Raw genomic sequence first — 21927 nt, forward strand, 5'->3', positions numbered from 1 at the left:
TGCGGCTCGGTTCACTCTGGCACAGCTGGCTTCTGGCAGAGCCGGCGGGCACGCCGGTGCAGCCCCCTCTAGCTTCTGCTCGGTGGCTACTGGGTGACCCCTCGTCTGGGGATCCTCAGCCCTTCCCATGAGGGTGGCACGGATGCCCCTCCGGTGGTCCTCCTTGGGCTCTCGCACTCTGGGGCCTCTGGATGTCTGGGGCCTGGATCTCCTCCATGCCTGCTTCATGCCCTGGGGACAGGGCTATGGCTCTCTACATCCTCTTGCAGACCATTACATGTGGAAACCATTTGAATACAAGCGCGCTGATCCACACAGGTGTGCACACGGGTGTTCACTGCTCGTAGACTTAAATTACACCTTTCTTGGCTGCTACTTCAAAGCACATTGTGCGCTGTCTGTCCTGCGTGCTGCACAACAACATTGAATATTTAGTATTTACTGCTGTTTACACTTAGCTAGATTAATGCGATGGCGTTGTGTTTAGTATGTTGCTTTGTTTTGTTTGTTTTTTTGCTTGTTTTCTATTCTTTCTCTCTCAACAGGTGATCCAGGAGATTTTTTTTCCCTTTCTCACTGTCCCTCTCCCCTTCTGTTTTTCTTTTCCTTCCTCTTTCTTTCTCCCTTTCCTATCCCTCACTCATGTCTGTCCCGTCTGTAACAACTGAAAATAAAATAAAATAAATAATAAAAACAAAGGTCGATCAAATGGACCAATACGGCATTGTCATGATGATCCATTTGGCAAAATAAATCCATTGGGTATCCTTGTTGGTCTTCAGACAACAATTCTGACGGCTAAAGAACCAAATGGGACAGGCAAAAAAACCCCCCAAAAAACCCCCCCCAAAAAACCCAAAAAAACCCCCCAAAAAACAAAAAACCCCAAATTGTTTTAGTATCCTGCTCCTCTTCTTCTTCTTTTTTCTCCTCTCCTCCCACTTGACTGACATCTTCCTCACTACCCAGTGCAACCCTAACCCCCCCCCCCCAGGCACAAGTCAGACTTTAACACCCAACCTGCTGCCCACCCACCCCAGGACATTCTGGCCCTGGCTGTCGTTGCCTGCACTGTCTGTCTCTAGCTGATGGAAATCATCTTATTAGAGCTGTGCTAATGTCTGCTCTGGATTCCTGGGACACTCCGGCTGCCCCTATTTTAATTGGCTGCCTCTATTAATATTTCATTCGTTTAAATACAGCACGCCACCTTTCACTCTGCTGCCCGTGACCCCGCTGGTGGCTCCTCGCTATGTCAGACTGGGAATATTGATAGGGGAAAATTGTTTTAACAGTGACACACCGCATTATTGCTTTGGATATTTTGTGAGCTGCATAGTTTAAGTTTGCTTTGTGAACGCCTGAGTGAAATTAATTTGTTGTGGAACTGATTTGGAACTGGAATCGATCAGTTATGGCAAAAAGACACAGTAATTGAAAGCGGATGAGAAATGTTTGTGTAGCTTTCTACTTGATATGTCACAGAACTTCATACACTCGTTAAGTCTTGATTCCCTTGTTAGGGTTTGTAAGAGAGTCGACGTGTCATTTGGAGTCAGCTAATGAAACTACAGAGCAAAGAAATGCTATAAAGAAGGTATCAAAGTTCTTCCAGCTGCTGTTTTCTATCATCCATAATGTCACTATTAAAAAGCACTAAGAGGAGCTGTGGAAATCAAGGCAAAACCTGGAAGACCAAGAAAAGTTTAAAATAAAACTGTGGTTCTGGCAGAATGAAATGTTAAACCCCAGCACGACTGCAAAAGATCTGCAGGACCAGATGAAACTGAAATTTTGTTTTTTTTGGTGAACTGATCTAAACTGTACTTCAAAATGTATTTATAGGGACATGTTAGACACACAGGCTTTGAGACTGGTCTGCAACCACGTGGCAACAACTGCTCACCAGGAAAAAAGTGTATCCTGTGACTGGTGGTGAGTGGTTGCTGGCAGTCACTGTGAAACTGACTGGTAAAGTCACAGTCACACAGGCCTAGAGATCAGTGAGTGACCCCCCCCCCCCCCCCCCTCCGTTAGGGAGCGATCGCGAGGAAAAAGTGTGTTTTCTGCAACTGTTGCCGGTAGTTTGCATTAGAATGTGGACTTATCTGCAAACACTCGCAAACTATTCACCAAGTGTGAAAAACTGTTCACCTTCAAAGTAAAAGCTGCACATTTTGAAATGTGTTGGTTGCAGCAATAAGGCACAGCTTTTATTTTGAAGCTGAACATTTTCTGTGTCCGGTTTGTGTCACACTTTTCAAGTTTCAATGTAAAATAGAGGTGACCATGTCAATAATAAGGAGGTTTTCAGTGCAGTACCATATACTTGTATGTATGATTTCACCTGGTAACAGCCACCAGCCGTCAGCAGCCGCTCACAAACTGGTTGGGGAATGTACATTTTTTTCATAGCAACTGTTTGTTTCCAGGGGCTCAGCGACCGGTCTCTAAACACTTCATTGGTGTGACTGAGGTTTTATTTATTTTCCAGTTTTCAGTTTCAGAAGCTACTCAATAAGTATGGTGAGAAGGAGTAACTGACATTTTAATTTTATGTGTGCTACAGAACGCAATCTTGCTTAATTTTATTTTTTGCAGAATAAGCCCAACAAATATCTAAGTGAGACGCATGCTCACTCTGTACTTGCTGAAAAAATGCAGGTGAGCACATTGCTCACTCAGGAATGCACAGATACACACACATACGTGCAAACACAAATGCACAAAGAGCCTGGGGCTACCACCAGGACAGAAGTGCAGCTGGAAGAAGGAAAGGAGGAAACACAACAAGTGGAATAAGTTAGGATTTGTGACATGAAAAGTGAAGAGAAAGAAGAGAAGAGGTAAAACAAATGAATGTAACTGTTGTTTTAGTTCACAATCCTTCATCGACTCGTTACATTTAACAATTATTTTCTCACCTTCTGTTGTTTTTCCCGGTATTGTGGTTGATATTTTTTGACAACAGCAACTCTGGGCTTCCCTGGCGCTGAATCAGGAATCCTCCACACACCTTCTATAAGGATTAAGTACTCTATCTGTAGAGTGCCAGAGAGTCTGATGTGCATTCCCTGTGTAATTTTGCGGTTTATAGTTAAGCAGGTATTTTCTGCTCGAGGTGAAATTCAGTCAGCAGGGTCTTTACTGTAAATTGAGGTGGTTGCATTATTCACCATATATTTGTTGGTTTGTTTGTTTATAGAAAGAGTTCTAATACATTTATTATATAAAGCCATTCATGGCCCAGAAAATGTCTCATAAATTGATGTCACCTGAGTCAGGTTCAAAAAAACAGTCACCCTGTGGTGATAGTTAAGAAAGGAACAGACCTATGTAGAGATGCACCATACTGACTCCTTTGGCCCCAAATATTACAGTTTTCAGCTGATTCAGTCTGTGCCAGTTAAAAAAAAACACCACACTTCAACAGTGCAATGCAAACTTAACGTCATATCCTGTTATTATCAGTGCAAAAAGTTTGAAAAACTGCTACTAATAACTTGGTTAAAGATTCTGCTGTAATGATTTTGCTTTATTCCAGTGCCATGATGATAAATGATAGTGTTTTTAGTATGAGTATTTAGTATTATTAGTATTAGTATCTAGTATTCTTCTCAAAGAGAAACTTGAGAAATCAATACTTAAATCACATAAATCCCACGATCCCATGTTCATTCATTATTTTAGTGTAACATCAGTGTTTTAATTTTATTTGATGCTATTGTAATGTTAGGTGTGTAATATTAGTTCAAGGCTATACTTCGCAGGCTCTAAGCAATTAGCAGCTAATTTAATTGCATTCAATTAAAAGCAAAACACTTTAGACACACTGGACCGGGTAAGCAAAAACAGCTGTAATGAATTTCAACTCTTCAACAAAGTAATAAACCAAGTAAAGTTATCAATACCAAACTACTGTCTGCTGTTCTTAGTCCATAAAAGTTCAGTATTTGGAAAAAGCTGAGGATTTCCCACATTACTTGGAGCCTATAAGAGCTAGCATTCAAACTTGCCATTGCATTAGATTTTATTTGACAGTCCTAAAAGTGAAAATGCAAGCACAGGTAGGATTATAATGTGACAGCCATGGCAGCAAGGAGTCAGTCCGCACATGTGTGTATGTGAATAATGGCAGCTCCTGCGGCCTTCAACACCCATCTGTCATACGTCAACTAAGCTCTGCACTGCTGCCATCTCAATCAGCTGACATAATGTTCCACACACACACTTTCTCTGTCTCTCCCTTTTACACGCATTATTTTGACAGCGTGCCACCGTGAGTGTGAGTGGCGAGAGAAACACACACTGTGTCCCCACAGCGTTCCCTGATTAACGAGATGGTTTGTTCTCTTCCTCAGACATCGGCCAATCAGGCACGAGGACACAAATCTCTCCCCACTGGTGATACTGAAGGCCACCGGCCACTATTTATTGGCAATCTCAGCCCTAACTGCCCAGACAGAGAGAGCAACACGCTTGCACAGGCAGACACCACCAACGTGTCTGTCTGTGTGTGTTTTTCATGTGCTCCAAGTCAAATTTGCTACAGGAAATATGATGGCAGGCATATAATAAATATAAGTATTACAACGATGAAATAACAGCTTGAAAAACCCCCCACAAAAAAAATACAAATACACAGCAACATACATGGAGGAATCTCCTCATTTTTGTTTGTGTTGGTGTTTGAATAGAGTGCAGGTATTAAAGCTGCAAATCACCACATCAAGGCTGTGATTAAAGCAGATTAGGCCTTATAATGGTGTTTAATTAGTCCCAAAACTCATGCACATCAAAATCAGGGGCATGCACATGATATGAGCACACACACCAGTATTTGTAAGCATTTGTGTTTTATGTAGATGTGATGTTGCAAGAATGCATGAGGCCAGCATAAGGACAAATGGACCTTCTACACTATGCATCTGCAATTCATTAAAAAAAACAATGGTTTATTTGAACTTAACAGTTTCCACAGTGATGGTTAGAGGCTGGCTAACATATTGGCTAATATTAGCTATTTGCTGTTAGCCACTGCACTATGAAACGGCTAACACATTAACCTAAAACGCAAAAGATCATTGGTTTGAGACCATGGAAAGATACAAATCCCTCAAAGGATGCATCAGGAAACATCCGCAGTGTGGTGACTCCTCTCCCTCACTGCCCAACCGGTCATGGCAGATGGCTGCCCCTCCCTGAGCTTGGTTCTGCCGGAGGTTTCATCCTGTTAAAAGGGAGTTTTTCCTTCCCACTGTCACAAAGTACTTGCTCATAAGTTGTAAAAGTTTTCTTCAGAATACTTATGCTTACAGTATAACTCACCTTGAGATGACTATGGTTGTGATCTGTCCCTATAATGAATAAACATGAATTGAAATTAAATATCTGTGCAACTGAAAGACACTATATGCTGACCAAATATTATCAACATCTATAAAGACCAATAAAGGATAAGTGAAAATTTAACAAATTAAGAAGAGATGAGAGAAAACAATGTTTGCAAGTGTTATGAGTTTTTACATTATACAGTTTGTCCACCAGAGGACAAACTTCGCTGTTTTAAAACCACATTCCACAATAAAGTTAAATTCGATTCAATTCAATTTTATTGATATAGCACCAAATCACAACAACAGTTGCTTCAAAGCGCTTTATACTCTAAGGTAAACCCTACAATAATACATACAGAGAAAAAAACCCCAACAATCATATGACCCCCTATGAGCAAGCACTTTGGCGACAGTGGGAAGGAAAAACTCCCTTTTAACAGGAAGAAACCTCCAGCAGAACCGAGCTCAGTGAGGGGCGGCCATCTGCTGCGACCTTGGGGTGAGAGAAGGAAAACAGGATAAAGACATGCTGTGGAAGAGAGAGACAGAGATTAATAACAAGTGTGATCTAGCAGAGAGGTCTATTAACACATAGTGAGTGAGAAAGATGACTGAAAAGGAAATACTCAATGCATCATGGGAATCCCCCAGCAGTCTACACTAGTGATGGGAATTCTGGCTCTTTTTAGAGAACCGGCTCTTTCGGCTCAACTCACTAAAAAGAGCCGGCTCTTTCAGCTCCCAACCGGCTCTTCAGGTTGTTTTGTTGCTTTAATTAATTTATTATCAACAACAATATACAAAAAGGAATTACTAATGTAAAAAAACATGGTTTTTAGTATATGTTTACATATAAATATATATGGTGGCCCCTAGAGACAAAGCACGTACAAACTCCAAAACACATTGCTAGCGTTAACTGAACTTCCAAAACAGAGCTACCTAGATCACTTAAATTATATAATTGAAAGCATGTGTGTATTGTTTGTGTATTTATACACAAGCACTCACATATATTCAAATAATTTAAAAAAAATTTTCATTTACCTGTTACTACCACACACCAAATCCGGTCGTTGGTACTTCCTGGCTTGTGTAGCCACTAGGTAACAAAAGCTCAACACTGCCCATAGCATCCTGAAGCACTTCCGTTGTGTTTTGGAGTTTGTACTTGTTTTGGAGGTTTCACATGCTTTGGAATTTGTATGTGCTTCAGAATTTGTATGTGTTTTGGAATTTGCATTTATGTTGGAGTTTTTACGTACTTCGGAGTTTGTACGTGTTTTAGAGTTTGCACGTGCTGCTTCTAGGGGCCACTGTAAATATACTTTTATTTATTCACTCCACATAAAATGTAATAAATAAATCATATAATACAAAAACCAACTATTTCCATTTCAACTTTTAACTATTTCAATTTTCAGCTTTTTCCTTTTAAACAAATTTAAAGTGAAACAACACAAAACACTGCAAACCACAACACAATTAAATATAAATTAAAATATGAAAACAAAAAGAACATGCATATTCTCTGTCATATGGGCCTGCATGAATAAACTTTCTGAATCCTTTATCATCTGCAACTGAAAATAGTTGTGGATGATTACTATACCTTTCTAATGTGATGTTCTTGTCCCTGGCTCTATTTTCTCTCCCTTTCCCTCCGCTCTGTTCCTACCTACCGCCCCTCCCCCCTCTGCTCAGCGCAAGCACAAGGCTCGCGTGCGGAGTGAAGCGGAAAAAAAGTGCGAAAGAGAGGGTGAGAGAAAGAGAGAGAGAAAAAAACCCTTCCAATAAGGAGTTGGTTCGCGTCGTTCACAAAGATTCGGCTCTAAGAGCCATTTCGTTCGCAACCGACACATCACTAGTCGACACCTATTGCAGCATAACTAAGGGAGGATTCAGGGTCACCTGGTCCAGCCCTAACTATATGCTTTAGCGAAAAGGAAAGTTTTAAGCCTAATCTTAAAAGTAGAGATAGTGCCTGTCTCTTGAATCCAAACTGGAAGCTGGTTGATGTAACATCACTGAAAAGTCTTTTAATGACAGGCGAACAGCTAGCTAGCTAGCTAACAACAAAGTAAGAGTAAATACATGCAATTGAAGTAAAATTAACCAAACAAATAAATAAAAAGTAAAAATCAGCTTGATGCAAGATGATTTCATGAATTATTAGATGAAATATTGCCTTTTTGTTAACCTCTGGGCTTAATTGGAAGGATTATTGAAAGGAAGGATTGGTGCTGTAGAACTTCAGCTAAACATTAGTAATTGCCTTGTTTATCTGTTTTCACAGTAAAAATAACCCATGTAGAGAGGTTGTGACAGTGTCACAGCTTTTGCCAAAGACATATTCCTGTTTTGTTTGCTGAAATCTGAAAACAGCTCCTCATGGCAGTCTTTTTCTTTTTTTTCTTTTCCTGAAAGCACTTGACAGCTTTGTTTGCGAAACATTTAATTGTGTTCCCATCAGTTATTTTAAGAAGATGTTGATTGTTTACAGCCTTTCTTTGTTTAATGGCCCCTAACATCATATCTCAGTGACTAAATTACAGATAATCCTGCCATGAACTACAGCTTTAGAACCCAGGCAATGTAGCATCTTTGCATCTCTCCTTCACTTCACTTATCTACTCATGATCCTGTTTCTATTTTAAAACCTTTGCAATCTAGTTCAAGTCAAAAAACAATAAACAGCATACGTAAGACATGTACACTGTAAGACAGATCCTAAATATACATAAGTGATAAACTACCAGAGGACTTATTAGAGAGGAAGTCTGCAAGCCACTGCACTCTTGTGATATTGACACCATATCACATGCATAGCGACACAGTGGGAAGAAATGTGGAAGAAAAGCGAGAAGTGAACTTGGCCCAAATTCTGAACTGTCGTGCATGTGAGTCATGCTGAATATTGCATAGTCAGAACTGCTGTGATGGCAAACATGGCTCAAAGTTATTTCGGCATGCAAGCTAGAGGACAATTATTATAAGGGAAGAGGGAGAAGCGGGGAAGGAGTGAGAACATTAATGAATAGATAAACTGCAAGATTTAAATCTGTAAGAGTTAAATCCGATTTTAAAAATCTTTATTTTGCTTGAAAATGTTAATAGCCATCAGATGCATTTATTTTAACTCTGAGTGGCATGCTGACTGTATAACACTAAGACTTAAGTAAATATTAATTAGGTAAATAGTTATGTTTTTAAAAAAAACGCACTCCAATTATATACTCGGCCCCTGAAAGTCACATTCACCTGGCCATTTGCTACCCCAGCTCCATCTCCCCAAAAAACTAAAATCCTGAAGCCTCCCAACCCCAAAAACAAATTCAAATCCATACACTGTTTTCTATTGTCCAGGATGAACACTGCCTTTTGCTCTATGTCACCTGGGATAGACTGTCCTGCAACCCTGAATATAATACAGTAAGAGGTCAGAAAAATGGATGGATGGATGGATTTAAGCTTTTTGGATTTAGATCAGAAACCCAAACAAAATAATTCATTTGATTTTATTCATTATTTGTCTTTCAAATACAATTTTTCTTTCAATATAGTGTTGTATCCCTTTTGGGGGTCTTTAGAGGTGTGACGGCGCATAAGCTGGAAGGCTAAGAAACAGAAGACAGCAAAAGAGAGAGACAGATGGTTGAAAGTCAGGAAGAACATGCTGAGAAACAGAGGTCAAAAGGAGAATGCATGGGTACAGAAAAGTTAGCTGTGCTGAATGAGCAGAATAAGCACAGAAAATACATAGAAGCCTAAATAGTGCCAAAAAACTGGGGTTTATCAGACTGCCTGGGAATACTTTCAGAAATCTCCCAGAGTTCTGAGCAATGGTGAAGTCTGGAGAAAGTGAGGGATCACAGGGGGATTGTGGGTAATATGCCAAGGAAGCGAACTAACTTTTCTCTGGTGTCAGCACATCTTCTGTGGAGACTGATCTATCTCCCTCTCATTGCTACAGGATGACACATGGCAGGAGAGGTAGAGTCTACACATAAGCTGCTTTTTGACAACACACACCCATACGCACAAGCAAAGAGCGCCACACTCATGACATGCCAGCTCGCTCTGTAATTCTCTCAGTGTGATTGTGACCACAGCTGCAGAGGAGTATTACATAAAAGCAAAGACCTTCAGTAGTTCAACTGACTGCACAAACCACTGCTTTATTTATGGCCATTAAACACTCCGCAGTTGGAACAAACTGAAATGTTTTAACACATCAAACTGACCCTGATATGATTTTTAAAGGTTTTACTTATTGGTTATCATCATTGCTCCTACACAGAAAAGTCTGGATTGTCTGCACAATGAAGTACGTTTGATTTAATGTAATGCCCAATGACAAATGATCTCATTAGTTTTCTTCACCACAACAAGGAGACATTTATCTTGAACATATCTAAAAACGGAAAACAATATGCAGATTCAGTGTTATGTATTTCATGTCCAACTACATAAAAGTTTCTTATGACCTCTCCTTTTTGAATTGCCTGAAAAACATTTTTTCTTCTCTTCCTGACATATAATTTTTCATTTATATGTTTAAAGTAACAAGTCTTGCAGACTTCAAATAAAAGTGGACATCGCAAAATCAATTATTTTGCTTTTCAACAAAATATTATGCCCCATAAAACACGAGAAAACTTTCCAAAGAAAGTAAAAGCATGGCTGAATGTGCTTTTTTAAAAACTTTTTTTTCAGCTCACAATGACATCAGAAGAGCATCATACTACCACCTCCAGCTAGAACAGAACCTTTGCCAAAGCCTAAGACCTCACGAACACACTTTGCATGATATGGGACTGAGACCATTCAAGTAAAAGTTGCACCTTTTAAAATGAGTTACTTTTCAACAATAAGGCATTTCAGAAAGCATGAGTTTCCCGTAAAAGTAAATGTTTTCCATTTCTGGTTTGCACTGGACTTTTTCACGTGTATTACCACCCAATGTCTTCCATGCAAACTATAGGCAGCTGCAGCAATCAAAAACAATTTTTGGATGTGGCACCCTGTTTGCAACCAATTTCACCTTGCGACAACTAGAAACCTCCAGGAACCCTTTTCCGGGGTCGCTGTCCAATCTGTGGGCCTAATCTTAGATGATATTTGGTAACCATGATGCTAGCTAGAAAGGTACAGCCTCGTTCTGGAATGGGTGTGGCAAGCAGCAACTCATTTGCATTTAAAGCAACAGATGCTAGAGCAGACTTAAAAGCTAGGGATGTACAGATATCCTGGAAGTATTTGTATTATGAGCTGAGATTTCAATGATTCTCGGGAAATGTGAGTCTAAAATGAACCTGTTGTAAAATAACTGTGAAAAAGCCAGTCTTCATTGCAGAATACGTAATGCTGGTGTTTGAACACACGAACCACTAATGAAGGTAGCGCATTAATTATATTTTTGCAGTATTATGAAAAAAGTGTTTATAGCAACATTTTGCCAATGTAAACAGAACATTTTATACTGCTGCATCTTCTCATTAACAGACTAATTAACAAAGATATGTGTTCGCTTGTCTGTGTCTAATCTGCAGTTTTTGTCACTTCCTGTTTCCCACGCTGTCAAACCGAGTGCTCTTCTCATTATTCTGATAATCATCTTGCCAGACTAATGTAAGTCAATCAGTATCTTTAAAATGCAGCTCAGTTCTGTCATTCACGCACCTTATCCCAGACGCTCAGAAAGCCTCATCCAAGTTATCATCGTCCATTTGCTCCAATATCAGCGTCAAAACTCTGGAGGTCAGTGATCTCTCGTTATTGAAATAAAGTAGTCACAGGAAATGCAGTGTCCTAGTAAGTGAGCAGTCAGAAACTCTTTCTCAAAAAGTTATTTCTTAAAGACAACAATGTTAATAAGAGGAAAAACTGTAAAACTCAATCTTAAATTCATAATTTAAAACAGAAATTATGTTTTATCCGAATAGCAGATTAGTTCATTATCAATTTTTAACTTTTTAATTTCACATTTCTACTTAATTGTGACCAGTTGCATTATAGATAAATAACAATGCATTACTTGGCCTTTCATCCACCCTCATAGTGACTAAATTGTGATGCTGCAGTCCTATTACAAAAAGGGTTTGCAGAGCCTGAGTTGCAGAGTTTGTCTCCTACAGTACCACTACTGTATTACTGTAATTGCTCCACACAAGCACATATGATTAAAAGTCAGGGATCAGCGGTATATCAACCACAAAATGACCCATCTGGATTTGATGGTCACTCCGGGTCAGTGGGTGCAGTAAACGGAATAACAAAACGGGTATTTTCATCTCCTTCTAAGCTCTAATCGGGCCTTGTTTTCTCCTCCTTCTCTTCATCCTCTCATCTCTACGCACTCGCCGCTTTTGTTCGAGCTAAATCTGAACACATCAGACTAATGCTACAAGACGTATCAGCCGGCTCGGTGGAAGAAAAGACACAGGAAGAAAGGGATGATTGATGATTCCCCTTCCCCTCCCTCATCTTTCTTCATGACATTGAAAAAAAAAAAAAAGGCACTGATTACAAAAAAAAAAAGGAGACTTAAATACTATGTTAACCATCAGCGAGTTTTCCCAGAGTCATAACTGCATGCGTCTATCTTCGATACTTGCATTATAGCCTTTGTGGAATGAACAGGCACAGAGCTGCGCTTTATTCAATTAAAGTCCCTAGGGGGCGCAGCGGCAAATGAACTGCAGCCTAACAAACTCCCACCACTACACATCACCCTGCTAATCAGGCAAAGGCAACAAAGCACACACTCTCTGACATTTTCAATCTCGCTGCATTGATATCTGAGCTTTACTGCCATCGTGCAAACAGAAACACACAAACTCAAAAAAATAAAATGCTTAATTTACACAAGCCACAAACAGAAACAAAATATGTGGTTTGACTTTATTACCAGTAAATTAAGAAACTTAGTTGAAGGCAACTATATCAATAACACTAACCTTTCAGCGTTATCATATATCACCATGTGAGTTGGCTGTAATATCAGGTGAAGTACGCACGCACACACACACACACACACACACACACACACACACACACACACACACACACACACACAGAGAGAATAAAGTCTAAAGAACTGTGTATTTTAAATATCACATGCTGCATATCTAAAAAAAAAAAAACTAAACAAAAGAACAAACCCCTTCTCTACACACTCACTAATAATTTTGCTTTTGAGGAACATGTTTACTCGTGCTTGTAAGCGCTACACACAGGATGGGGAATCTGCTGTAATAGCGCTGAATGCATCTCTGTCTCCACAGGGATGAAAGCCTCATTCACATGAGAGGCTCCATTAACCTCCGAATCAGCTGCTTCGGTATTACATCCTCTTCACACAAACATTCCTGCATTAACCTACACGGTTTTTCAATGAATGGTTTCTCATCCTGTGCGCCATTATATTGCAATTTGAAGTCCCCGTACACCCACACAGGCACTTTAAGTTATTTTGGCTGATTATAGTTAATCTCACACTTATGCTGGGTTGAACTGCAATGGAAGTCAGTAATAAACTTGGAGTAGTTATCCAGGTTATTTGGTTCCAAGCTGCCTTGCCATAACAGATTCAAGTGAATAGAAATTATCCTGGGAGGAACCATAATCAGGAAAAATAACTTTTTATTTATTTTATTTATTTATTTGTACCGGAGCCATGTAGAAGGTTTAACCCTTGGAAACAATGTCAAAATTCTGCCAAGGCGCAGAATTTTTAGGAATGGCAGCGGATCTGGCGCTTCTCTGAGGTGTGCCAGATTTAACACAGCGTGTGTGTGACTGTGTGTGTATGTGCATGTTTGCAGCACTGTGACAGTAGTGGGAGGAAGGAAGTCACACACCATCTCATCTTCCTTGAGCGTCTGTCCCTTAGGTTGGCTGGTTATATAACTGATGTCAAGACAGAACGCTGGCCACCTCTAGGGAGGTATGTGGCACGAAATTGTAGTTACACAGTACCTGCTGCCTTGTGCCAGCCCTGTGATGAAGCCTGCACAGGTAGAAATAATGTATCTTATTGTATTAGCCTTGCACACTTTCAGTCCAATTTATTACTTTCGTCAATTAGATCAATATTATACCAAATTTAAATCTGAAGCAATAAACCTATCTTTGTTTTTATTTATTTTGTCTTTAAGTATATTTTATACCTGACTAAGGCTTAACAGCTGTATGATGTACTTTCAATGCCTGAATAAGTTGTAAACATGCTATATAAATACACCAGATGTGGGTATGCGTCCTCAGTAAGGCTTTGCTCTGTCCTTCACACAGTTTCCCACCACAGTGGGAGAGTTTCTGTACAGGCTGTGTTTTTAATATTCAGCGCTGTCTGACTTCCAGCCCTCCTCGTCTGCTCTGTGCTCTTGACGCAATTTCTGTATTTTTAGCATAATAGAGAGGAGATCCCTTTCTTGGACACTCGTTGGATACTTCGAAAACAGGATGGCGCACGTCTTCTAGAATCACAGCTAGAATGTCTATCTCTCTATCTATCTAAATCTAAGCTAAACATCTAAGCTGTGATCTTTTCAATATTGCACTTCATTTACAATTTAACTGACGGTGCTGAAAAAAACAAAAACCCAAAGAGAACCCTTTTGAAGAAAATCCAGTTAAAAGGCCGCACATTTAACTGTGCCGTCGAATTTCACCATCAAGGGCAAGGCTCTGAATATTTGAACACCACACCAGAGGCAGTGCAGAGGCTCAGAAAGGTGCTAATCTTGTCAGAGCACTATGATCACCATGATTATAGTGACACTCTCTCAATCACTAGGCCTGTAATAACGCTCTACCCCTTCATCCCTGTAAGGCTTCCCTTCTCTTCCACCTCACTCACTCTCTCTTTGTCTTGCAGGCAGACAGGCACCCACGCACAGACACATGCGCACACATGCACACAAACACACAAACACACAGACAGACTGTGTGTGCATGGGTCAGTGCGGCACCGGTGGCTGCAGACTGGAACAGAGGTCGGCCGCACCCTGCTATTATCCCCAGAGACCTGTTCAGTTTAAAGGCAGTGCTGTGGCGCACTGAGTGACAGCTCAATGGAAGGCCCGCTGGGAGCTTACAAGCAGGTGAGGAGTCAGACAAACCAGAGGGAGAACACACACAGAGGGACATAGTGCAGGCACACCGGCAAATACACACCTACACACCGGCAGACACATAAACATCAATGCTCCTAGTTGGCTGCGAGTTAAACAGGCAAGGGATAAAACTGTCAAATGCAGTGGGAAGCACACATACATGCAGGGACACATGACTACACAAACACACACATGCTGAGTATGGTAATAAGGCAGTCATGTTCTTCAGGGATGGAGCCAGTGGCCACAGAGAGAGAGAGAGAGAGAGGAAGCAGCTGGCTGTTAAAATACTTCCCCTCCTAGCACTGTAATTTCCTCCCAGAGGCACACCTGGCCAACACTCATTCACACATACGTACTGTATGCGCGTGTGTGCTTTGTGTATGTTTGCGCACAGTGCATGCATGCATGTGTGTTTTCGCATCTGCGTATGTGTTTCTTCTTTAGTTCTGCTTGACTGCGCGCGCCTGTGTGTGTGAGTGTGTGTTTATGCTGTCACTAATGTTCACGGCTGATTCAAAGTGGATCCCTGCTGCCCAATATAACACCCATATTATTATACAGCATTACAAGTTATTACAAACACGAGGCTCATGTTACAGAGGCAGCTATTGGCACAAAATCTGAGACTAGTATCTTTTTTGGAAAAAAAAAAAAGAAAAGCCTGCAAAACTATTGTTAGAAAATTTGGGTATAAATAAAAAACTCTTAATTCAATGGTTTTCCATTTACAGCTCTCTATATTTATTTTGGACAGCTAGCTTTAGTTTTGCCCCTATTTAAAAACAGTGAGGTTTTTAAATTAATAATTTTTGCTGCCAACTTTGGGGTTTCCCTGCTTTAGATGCCCAGCCTTGGAAAATGACTTTGTTTACACAGGTTACATATGGTAAAGGTTCTCCTCTAGAACCGCTTCTTCCAGAGCTAAAAACACCAGCCTTAAGACAAAGGTCAGACAGCTCAGTTTCATTCAGCTAAAGCTCAGAGAGCCATTTTATTCAAGGGTGAATGGAAAGACAGTGCTGGAATGGGATTATGTTGCTTCAGGGAACTGGGCCAGATAATGCAAATTGACAGAAGTATTAATCTGCCAGTTAAAAGTGAGATGGGCGATGTTTCGAGGGACCCGATTGTGCAAGTGCAATGTACTGTGTCTGTTAAGCTTTGATTGTAGGAAATTTGTTGTCTGTTAACATGCTGTGATTAGGCAATCAGAACAGTTGGAAATTAATCGCTATAAACAGATAGATGCATATGAATATGTAGAATCTGTAGGCAAGGGACACATGTTTGGTACTAGATGTTCTGGTTTATTTTGGTAGTTTGAGCAATTCTGGTTGTGAGCTGGTAGAGAGAGACTAAGGAAGAAAACGGTGGCTGTGGCTCAGGTGGTTGAGTGGGTCAACTATCAGTCGGTAGATCCATCCCCGATTCCTCCGTGTGCTAAAGTATCCTTGGCCAGTTGCCCCAGTTGTGACAGTGCAGGTACTTCAACTTCCTCCATCAGGTCAAAGACAACAATTAAGTTAAGCTGACTTAGGTTGATCCTAAACTGGCTGAAGGTAAGAATGTAAGCGTGAATGGTCTGACATCATTAACCATTTCTGTGTCCAAAGGTTCCTTTGGTTCCCCAAAATGAAACAAACACTGAAGCTCGAGAGTTAAGAATTCTCCAAATTCTTACAGCTCCAATAAAATGATCAGTGTGGCTGTTCTCCCAGATGTTGCAATAAAATCTAGCATTCAGGCACCCATAAAAGAGGCTTTACAAGGGTTTAGCAGAGTTAGAAATTAGCAGGAACTTAACTCATTAGTTTCCATCTAAAGGTGCTGACTTGTTCTAAAATAAATAAATACATAAAATGTACAGCTCTCCTATCACTTTGAACGCAAATAAAGACACAAAACTTAACAACAGGAATGCTTGGAGAGTTTTGAACTTGGGCTAGCTAACGTATAATAATGTGCTATCTGCTATGCTAGCTACAATGTTGCTACCTGCTATGCTAGCTACAATTCTATGCTTAGGCTAATATAAACACAATATAAGAACGATGTAAAACTAGGGTTACATTTTTCCTCAATAAAAGTTTAGGGTCATCAATGAACAGAGATAAAAAACCATCATACAGCAGGAAGAACTGAAATGGAGCAAATCTCACCAGATAACACCGGAGATCATCCCACAACATGAGATTAGTCATAAATTTCTCCATGGTTTGGATTACGCACTGTGAGAAAGTTGTGGTCTTAGCAAATTATCAACAGTGTTAAGTGTTAAAATATTTGGTGTTTCAGACACCGTCAGCCCTGTGGTTACACAATGAGTTTTTAAGGATTTAGCTTAAACACATGCTTCACAGGAACGGCTTCTGTTTTTAGGGGCTTGTTTTTATTAAATAAAATAAGACATAAATCATGACAACATGTTAAAAAGACAAAAGCCTTAATGAACTGAGTAAAAGCTTGGAGCCAGAGGGTTGGTATGGACTTATACAAGCAGATGGGGAAAAGTTTAAAAATGGGACTTTGGTTGTGTGGAAGTCGTTTTTTTTTCTCTTCATGCATTTAAAGCTTGTGGTCTGAAACAAAGGGGTTAAAAATGACTCAAGCAAGAGAGAATGTGACCTTCCCAGCATTTCACGTAGCTATTTGGGATTTCCATCAAGAGGCACGCCATAATGCAAAGTGTCTGCTGGGGCCCCGGTTACACGCTGAAGATGAGTTCAGGCCATTTATGAGTTGCGTGTGCTCACATCTCTAAGTGCTTAGTCATGAGTCGCCTCTTAAAACCCTTGCACCATATGACTATCCATGTGTCACACCGGCAGACGGAGAGGTGGGGGCAACAGTGGTGGAGGGGATGCAGTTTAAGGAAATAAAAAAGGAGTAAAGTGAGAGAGTTAGGCAAAGAAAGATATACAGAGAGAGAGCGGGACCCGAGGGAGCCTCCTTCATTTTCTGGATGTGGGAGGCAGACATTAAGCTACAGTGACTAGCACTACTGGCCTCTGTCTGACCCTCTCCAACTTCCTCTTAGCTCAGGCCAAGACTGACACGTCATCGTATCGGCGCTGTGCAACGTGGCGCACACGAACAACACAACAGCACCAATCTAACAACAGCTCACATCAGCCCTGAACGTTAAAGCGGATTAGGGTACAGCACAAAACATGCGAGAACACAGAGAATATCACCGCCTGCGGGGTAAAACAAATGTAGGCTTTGTATGCATGTATAAAGCCCCGTGTAGCTGCCACAGCCCTTCGCCCGGTGTCAGCCCACCAGCTAATTGCAGGCATTTCCCCCCAAGGTTGCAGGGAGCCTTTCTGCCTTGAGAACAAAATATCAACCTTGGGAACGAAATGTCAGGGAAAACACAAGAGCTGCAATGAATTACATTTATATTATGTATATAAGTACAAAATAAAACCAAATGATACCACGCAAACAGAATGTTAGAGCAATGCATCATCTAAAGCAATAGATCCGATGTAATTAAGTAATAATGCAGGATACAGTAGCATTAATAAAGAATATTTATGTGAGATTCAGGCACATGTAAAAGAGTTTGTGAAGAGCGTTATGGGGAAAAAGCCCTCCAGTAGTCCATCTGTTTGGGCATGTCTCAGCGCCCTGGACAAACACTGCAGTAGCACTAAAACACATGCTTGCATGCATGCAGCTGGAGGAACACATGCACAGACAGTCCTGCCTCCAAAGACTAAACATTCAACTACAGCCTTATAGGCTGGCCTCTGGAATTTGTCTGGGGCATAAAGTAAGCAAAGCAAAGTCAAACTCTGTATAAGAGAGCAGACGATTAAGGAAAATTAGCTGAACAGAAGGGCACTGACCAAAAACCAGATAAAATGAGATAAAATGAAATTACTGGGGAGGAAGAAATGCCTTATTAAAAGATGGGGCTCTGCCCGCCCAGCAGTAAAAAAAAAAAAAAAGAAGACAAATACGGCAATCCTTTGCTTTTTTATTGCCCCAGCAATTAATTGACAAATGTGTCACATTAATAATAAAGCTCGCTCTCTCCACTTTGGACATTGATTTACACCTTCCTCAGCTTATGGTGTAAGAAAGTGATCAATCTCACTCCTTCTTCATCTCCCTCTCTCTTTCTTGAGCTCCACTATTACCTTGCTAAATATAACTTCCTTCCCTCTGTCTTTAGCCAGGAAATGAGTCCAGCATTCAATATCTGGCTGTGAATTACACAAGCCTGGCATAGGAGATCTTCAGAAATGATTGATCTATTATTAATTAATTTGCTAATGTCCTCGATTGATCTACAGGTGGGGAGTGATTGTCTGGGAAAGAGAATATGAGGGGGATACAAGAGGAAAGTAAAAAGAAGAAGAAGAAGAAAGAATTGATTTCTTTTTAACCTGAGGAAGGTGGAGAGAAGAAGAATCTGTGTGTAAGATCTATACTGCATTTCTTGTATAGCGCTGAGCGATATGATGCAACAACTGGAAGGTAAACCTTGTGTTTACATAATGTTGTGGTCTAGAATAGCTAGGACAAAAATGATAAAAAGGAAAAAAGAGAGAGAAACAAAGAGAGCGATCCACATCAAATGCTACTGGGAGCAGCACATGCCTGCTCGTCTGTCTGTCTGTCAGTCTGTCTGTCCGCTTAGCCTTGAAAATCCCAGCACTCAAAGCCAGACGACCACAGAACTCATGCCCACGCCACACACGCACACAGACACAAACGCGCACACACACACACACAAACGGGCTCGCACAGTAGCCTGTTCTATCCTACGCTATTGATCTGCACCCCACTCTTCATTAGAAAGAAAGATTCAAAGGCAAGAAGGAGCAGTGAGACGTGTTGTGTGTGCCTATGTGTAAGGCTAAGTGTAAACGTATGATCAAGGGAGTTGTGTAAGCTGTGTGTGGTTGTATATGTATGTGATTCCATAAAGTTTTTCTTTCTTTCTTTCGTTTTTGTAAACCCATATGCATGTGTGCATGTATGTATGTGGATGTACTGCCAGGTATCAGTAACAGTGGGAGCAGATCTGTGTTACTCTAATGCAGTCTGTCCTCACTGGGTGTTCCTATGGAAACTCTCTCTCTCTCTCTCTGTATATTATTAGACATTCTTGAGTCAACTGCTCAGAATAGGAAGACACAGATCTCATCTATTGCAATGCACTCAGTATAAAGTCCTTCAGCTCACACCTGAACTGCGCGGCAGCTTAATTTCCTTGAAATTATTTTCACTTTTGCGATCGTGGGAGATACTGACTCTTGAACTGGTCAGTTTATTAACTTGTAGACATCAGATCAATGAGAGCAACTGGAGGGTCACGTCTACTGACTCGGGCCTGAGGCGTGCAGAGCAATAGCGGCGCTCTATTTTCTGGTAATTTTTCGATTTTTGTTTGATTAATTCTTTTAGTAATAGCACAAAACAAGAAGGCCTTGTGAAAAAAATACTCACATACCTCCAAACAAAACAAAAACAAACAAATTTAATACTAGTAGGTTTTTGTAACATGTAACAGACTAATTAGTCCAGTTCTTTTTTGCAGACTTTTTGCAGTTCCTTTGATTTAGATCTGCTAAATAACAAACAGTATTTCTCACACAACGTTAAAGAAAGAAGCTTTCCCAGCAGATTCTGACAATAATGCATGCTTTACATTTGCTTTAGTCAGTATATGAATGACTAACTATAAACAGGTGTGTTTATTGAACCTTTTTACAATTAAAATAAAGAAATAAATAATCTGAATCAATTTGTATATTTGTTTCTATTTGTTTAGTTTATGTTAGCATATAAGGAGGTTAGGATTATGGCTTGATGATGTAGACCTTTCAAAAACTCATGTATCTAAAACCTTCAGCTCTTTTGAATAGTATTGTATCTGTGGTTGAGAGCAAACTCAGTGAGATTGGAAAAAATTTCAAGCTAGATTCAAGGTCAACAACAACAGAGCACGACACGGCAGTGGAAAGAGTGAAGTTTCCACAACGATCTATGTAAATATGAGTTAACACAAGCTAGTTTACTCCAACTGCAGGTACCAAGCTGGGATCAGTGGGAAGGTTGCATCAGTAAAGGTTTTTTAAACCCAACCCCCACATGAACCATCATCTTTTTTGCATTATTTTATTGCTAAATAAAGTTGACCACTCATCAACCTTTAAAAAGAAACCTTTTTGCATCTAAATGTGTTTGAAAATTTAATATGGTTGAAGGTCATTGTCAAACAACATATTAATAGCATTCTTCTGAGTGGTCAAATGACCATGAACAAAGAGCAACACACTGCCAAGGTACACAGACTAGTATTACCAGAATAAACATGTTTATAGCATTTATGTACAGCTATGCGTAAATTATGTTTCTCATGTAATCACAGGGTTATTGTGTTGCACATTGAGCCTCCGGACAGCCAAAGCACCGCAGCTGTGCAATGTTCAACTCCACCGATTGATGGAGTTCAAACAATTTAAGACTAACTTCTTCTTTTAGTTGCTGCATTGTCTGGCAATAAATTTACATTTATATCATAATATTCAGAATATTGAGTATTTGACTATATACTCATCTTCCCTTCCTCTAATTCGTGAGCTGACACAACATGGGAAACTTTTATATTTTGCTCGCCAAAATGACATCCATACCTGTTGTTTCAGTTTATTGATTTCATCTGTAGAGTGGAAAATGGAGGCAATCGCGACGAGAAACAAAAGACTTAAGACGCAGCTGTCAATTATTAAGGGAGCCAAGGCAGTGCATAATTCTGTACAGGAACACAGAGGGTGGTACCTCACCAGTCACACATGTGTGTCTCCATATGTTACTCCTTCCTCACTGGAAAATTAGTGCAGTGACAAGATGTGTTTGAGGGTGTGTAGGTGTAATCTTTTTGACAGTGAGGCACGCTCGCACTGTGACTCACTGTCTTTGCACACAATAGTTTGATATGATTATATAACAAGGTGAGCGTTAGGGAAGAGTTTATTTAATGGGAGAACAGCTTGGGTTGTGCTTCAGCATATATTGTTGAGAACATAACCATGGCACAACTAACACTTGCACGACTTATCCAGGTTTAAAATTTAGTGTGAATGACCTGCACTTAAGTTGGAAGTCAGTGTTACTGAATAACTTCCACGTGTGGCTAGCTCCGATATAAAAAGAGAGGAGAGTGTAGAGCTGAATCGTGCCTAAAGAGCTTCAAAAGTAGAGGACAGTGCGATGAGAACTACAGACTAACCTCTGGAGTGGTAGTCGTTCGCTGCGCTGCTGATGGGCACTTTCTTAACGGCTGAAGAGCGATAGACGATGTGTGTCCTTCCTCCTCCCCCCTCCTCCTCCTCTTCTATCACTCCATCGCCCCTCTCGACTGGCTCGATAAAAAACTCCTCTCTCTCTGTCTTGATCATACCGGCCTGAAAAAGAAACATGACTCATTATATCATAGTAATACTTATCAG

The 21927-nt window shown here is 40.4% G+C and overlaps 1 protein-coding gene across 3 annotated transcripts in view; it reads right to left on the reverse strand.

Moving 5' to 3' along the window:
* LOC146582204 (A disintegrin and metalloproteinase with thrombospondin motifs 2-like) overlaps positions 1 to 21927 on the reverse strand; it is a 142280-nt gene that overhangs the window by 56756 nt on the left and 63597 nt on the right. For all 3 annotated transcript variants that reach the window (XM_085292898.1, XM_085292889.1, XM_085292880.1), the window contains exon 3: positions 21708 to 21882. In XM_085292898.1, coding sequence (XP_085149024.1) covers positions 21708 to 21882 — 175 coding nt within the window. The remainder of the gene's footprint in view (positions 1 to 21707; positions 21883 to 21927) is intronic.

The sequence above is a fragment of the Mchenga conophoros genome, linkage group LG2, assembly GCF_057382185.1.
Source record: "Mchenga conophoros isolate Kocher_MC1m ecotype Shallow Benthic linkage group LG2, M_conophoros_male_GT1.1, whole genome shotgun sequence".
In the NCBI taxonomy this organism is placed as follows: Eukaryota; Metazoa; Chordata; class Actinopteri; order Cichliformes; family Cichlidae; genus Mchenga; species Mchenga conophoros.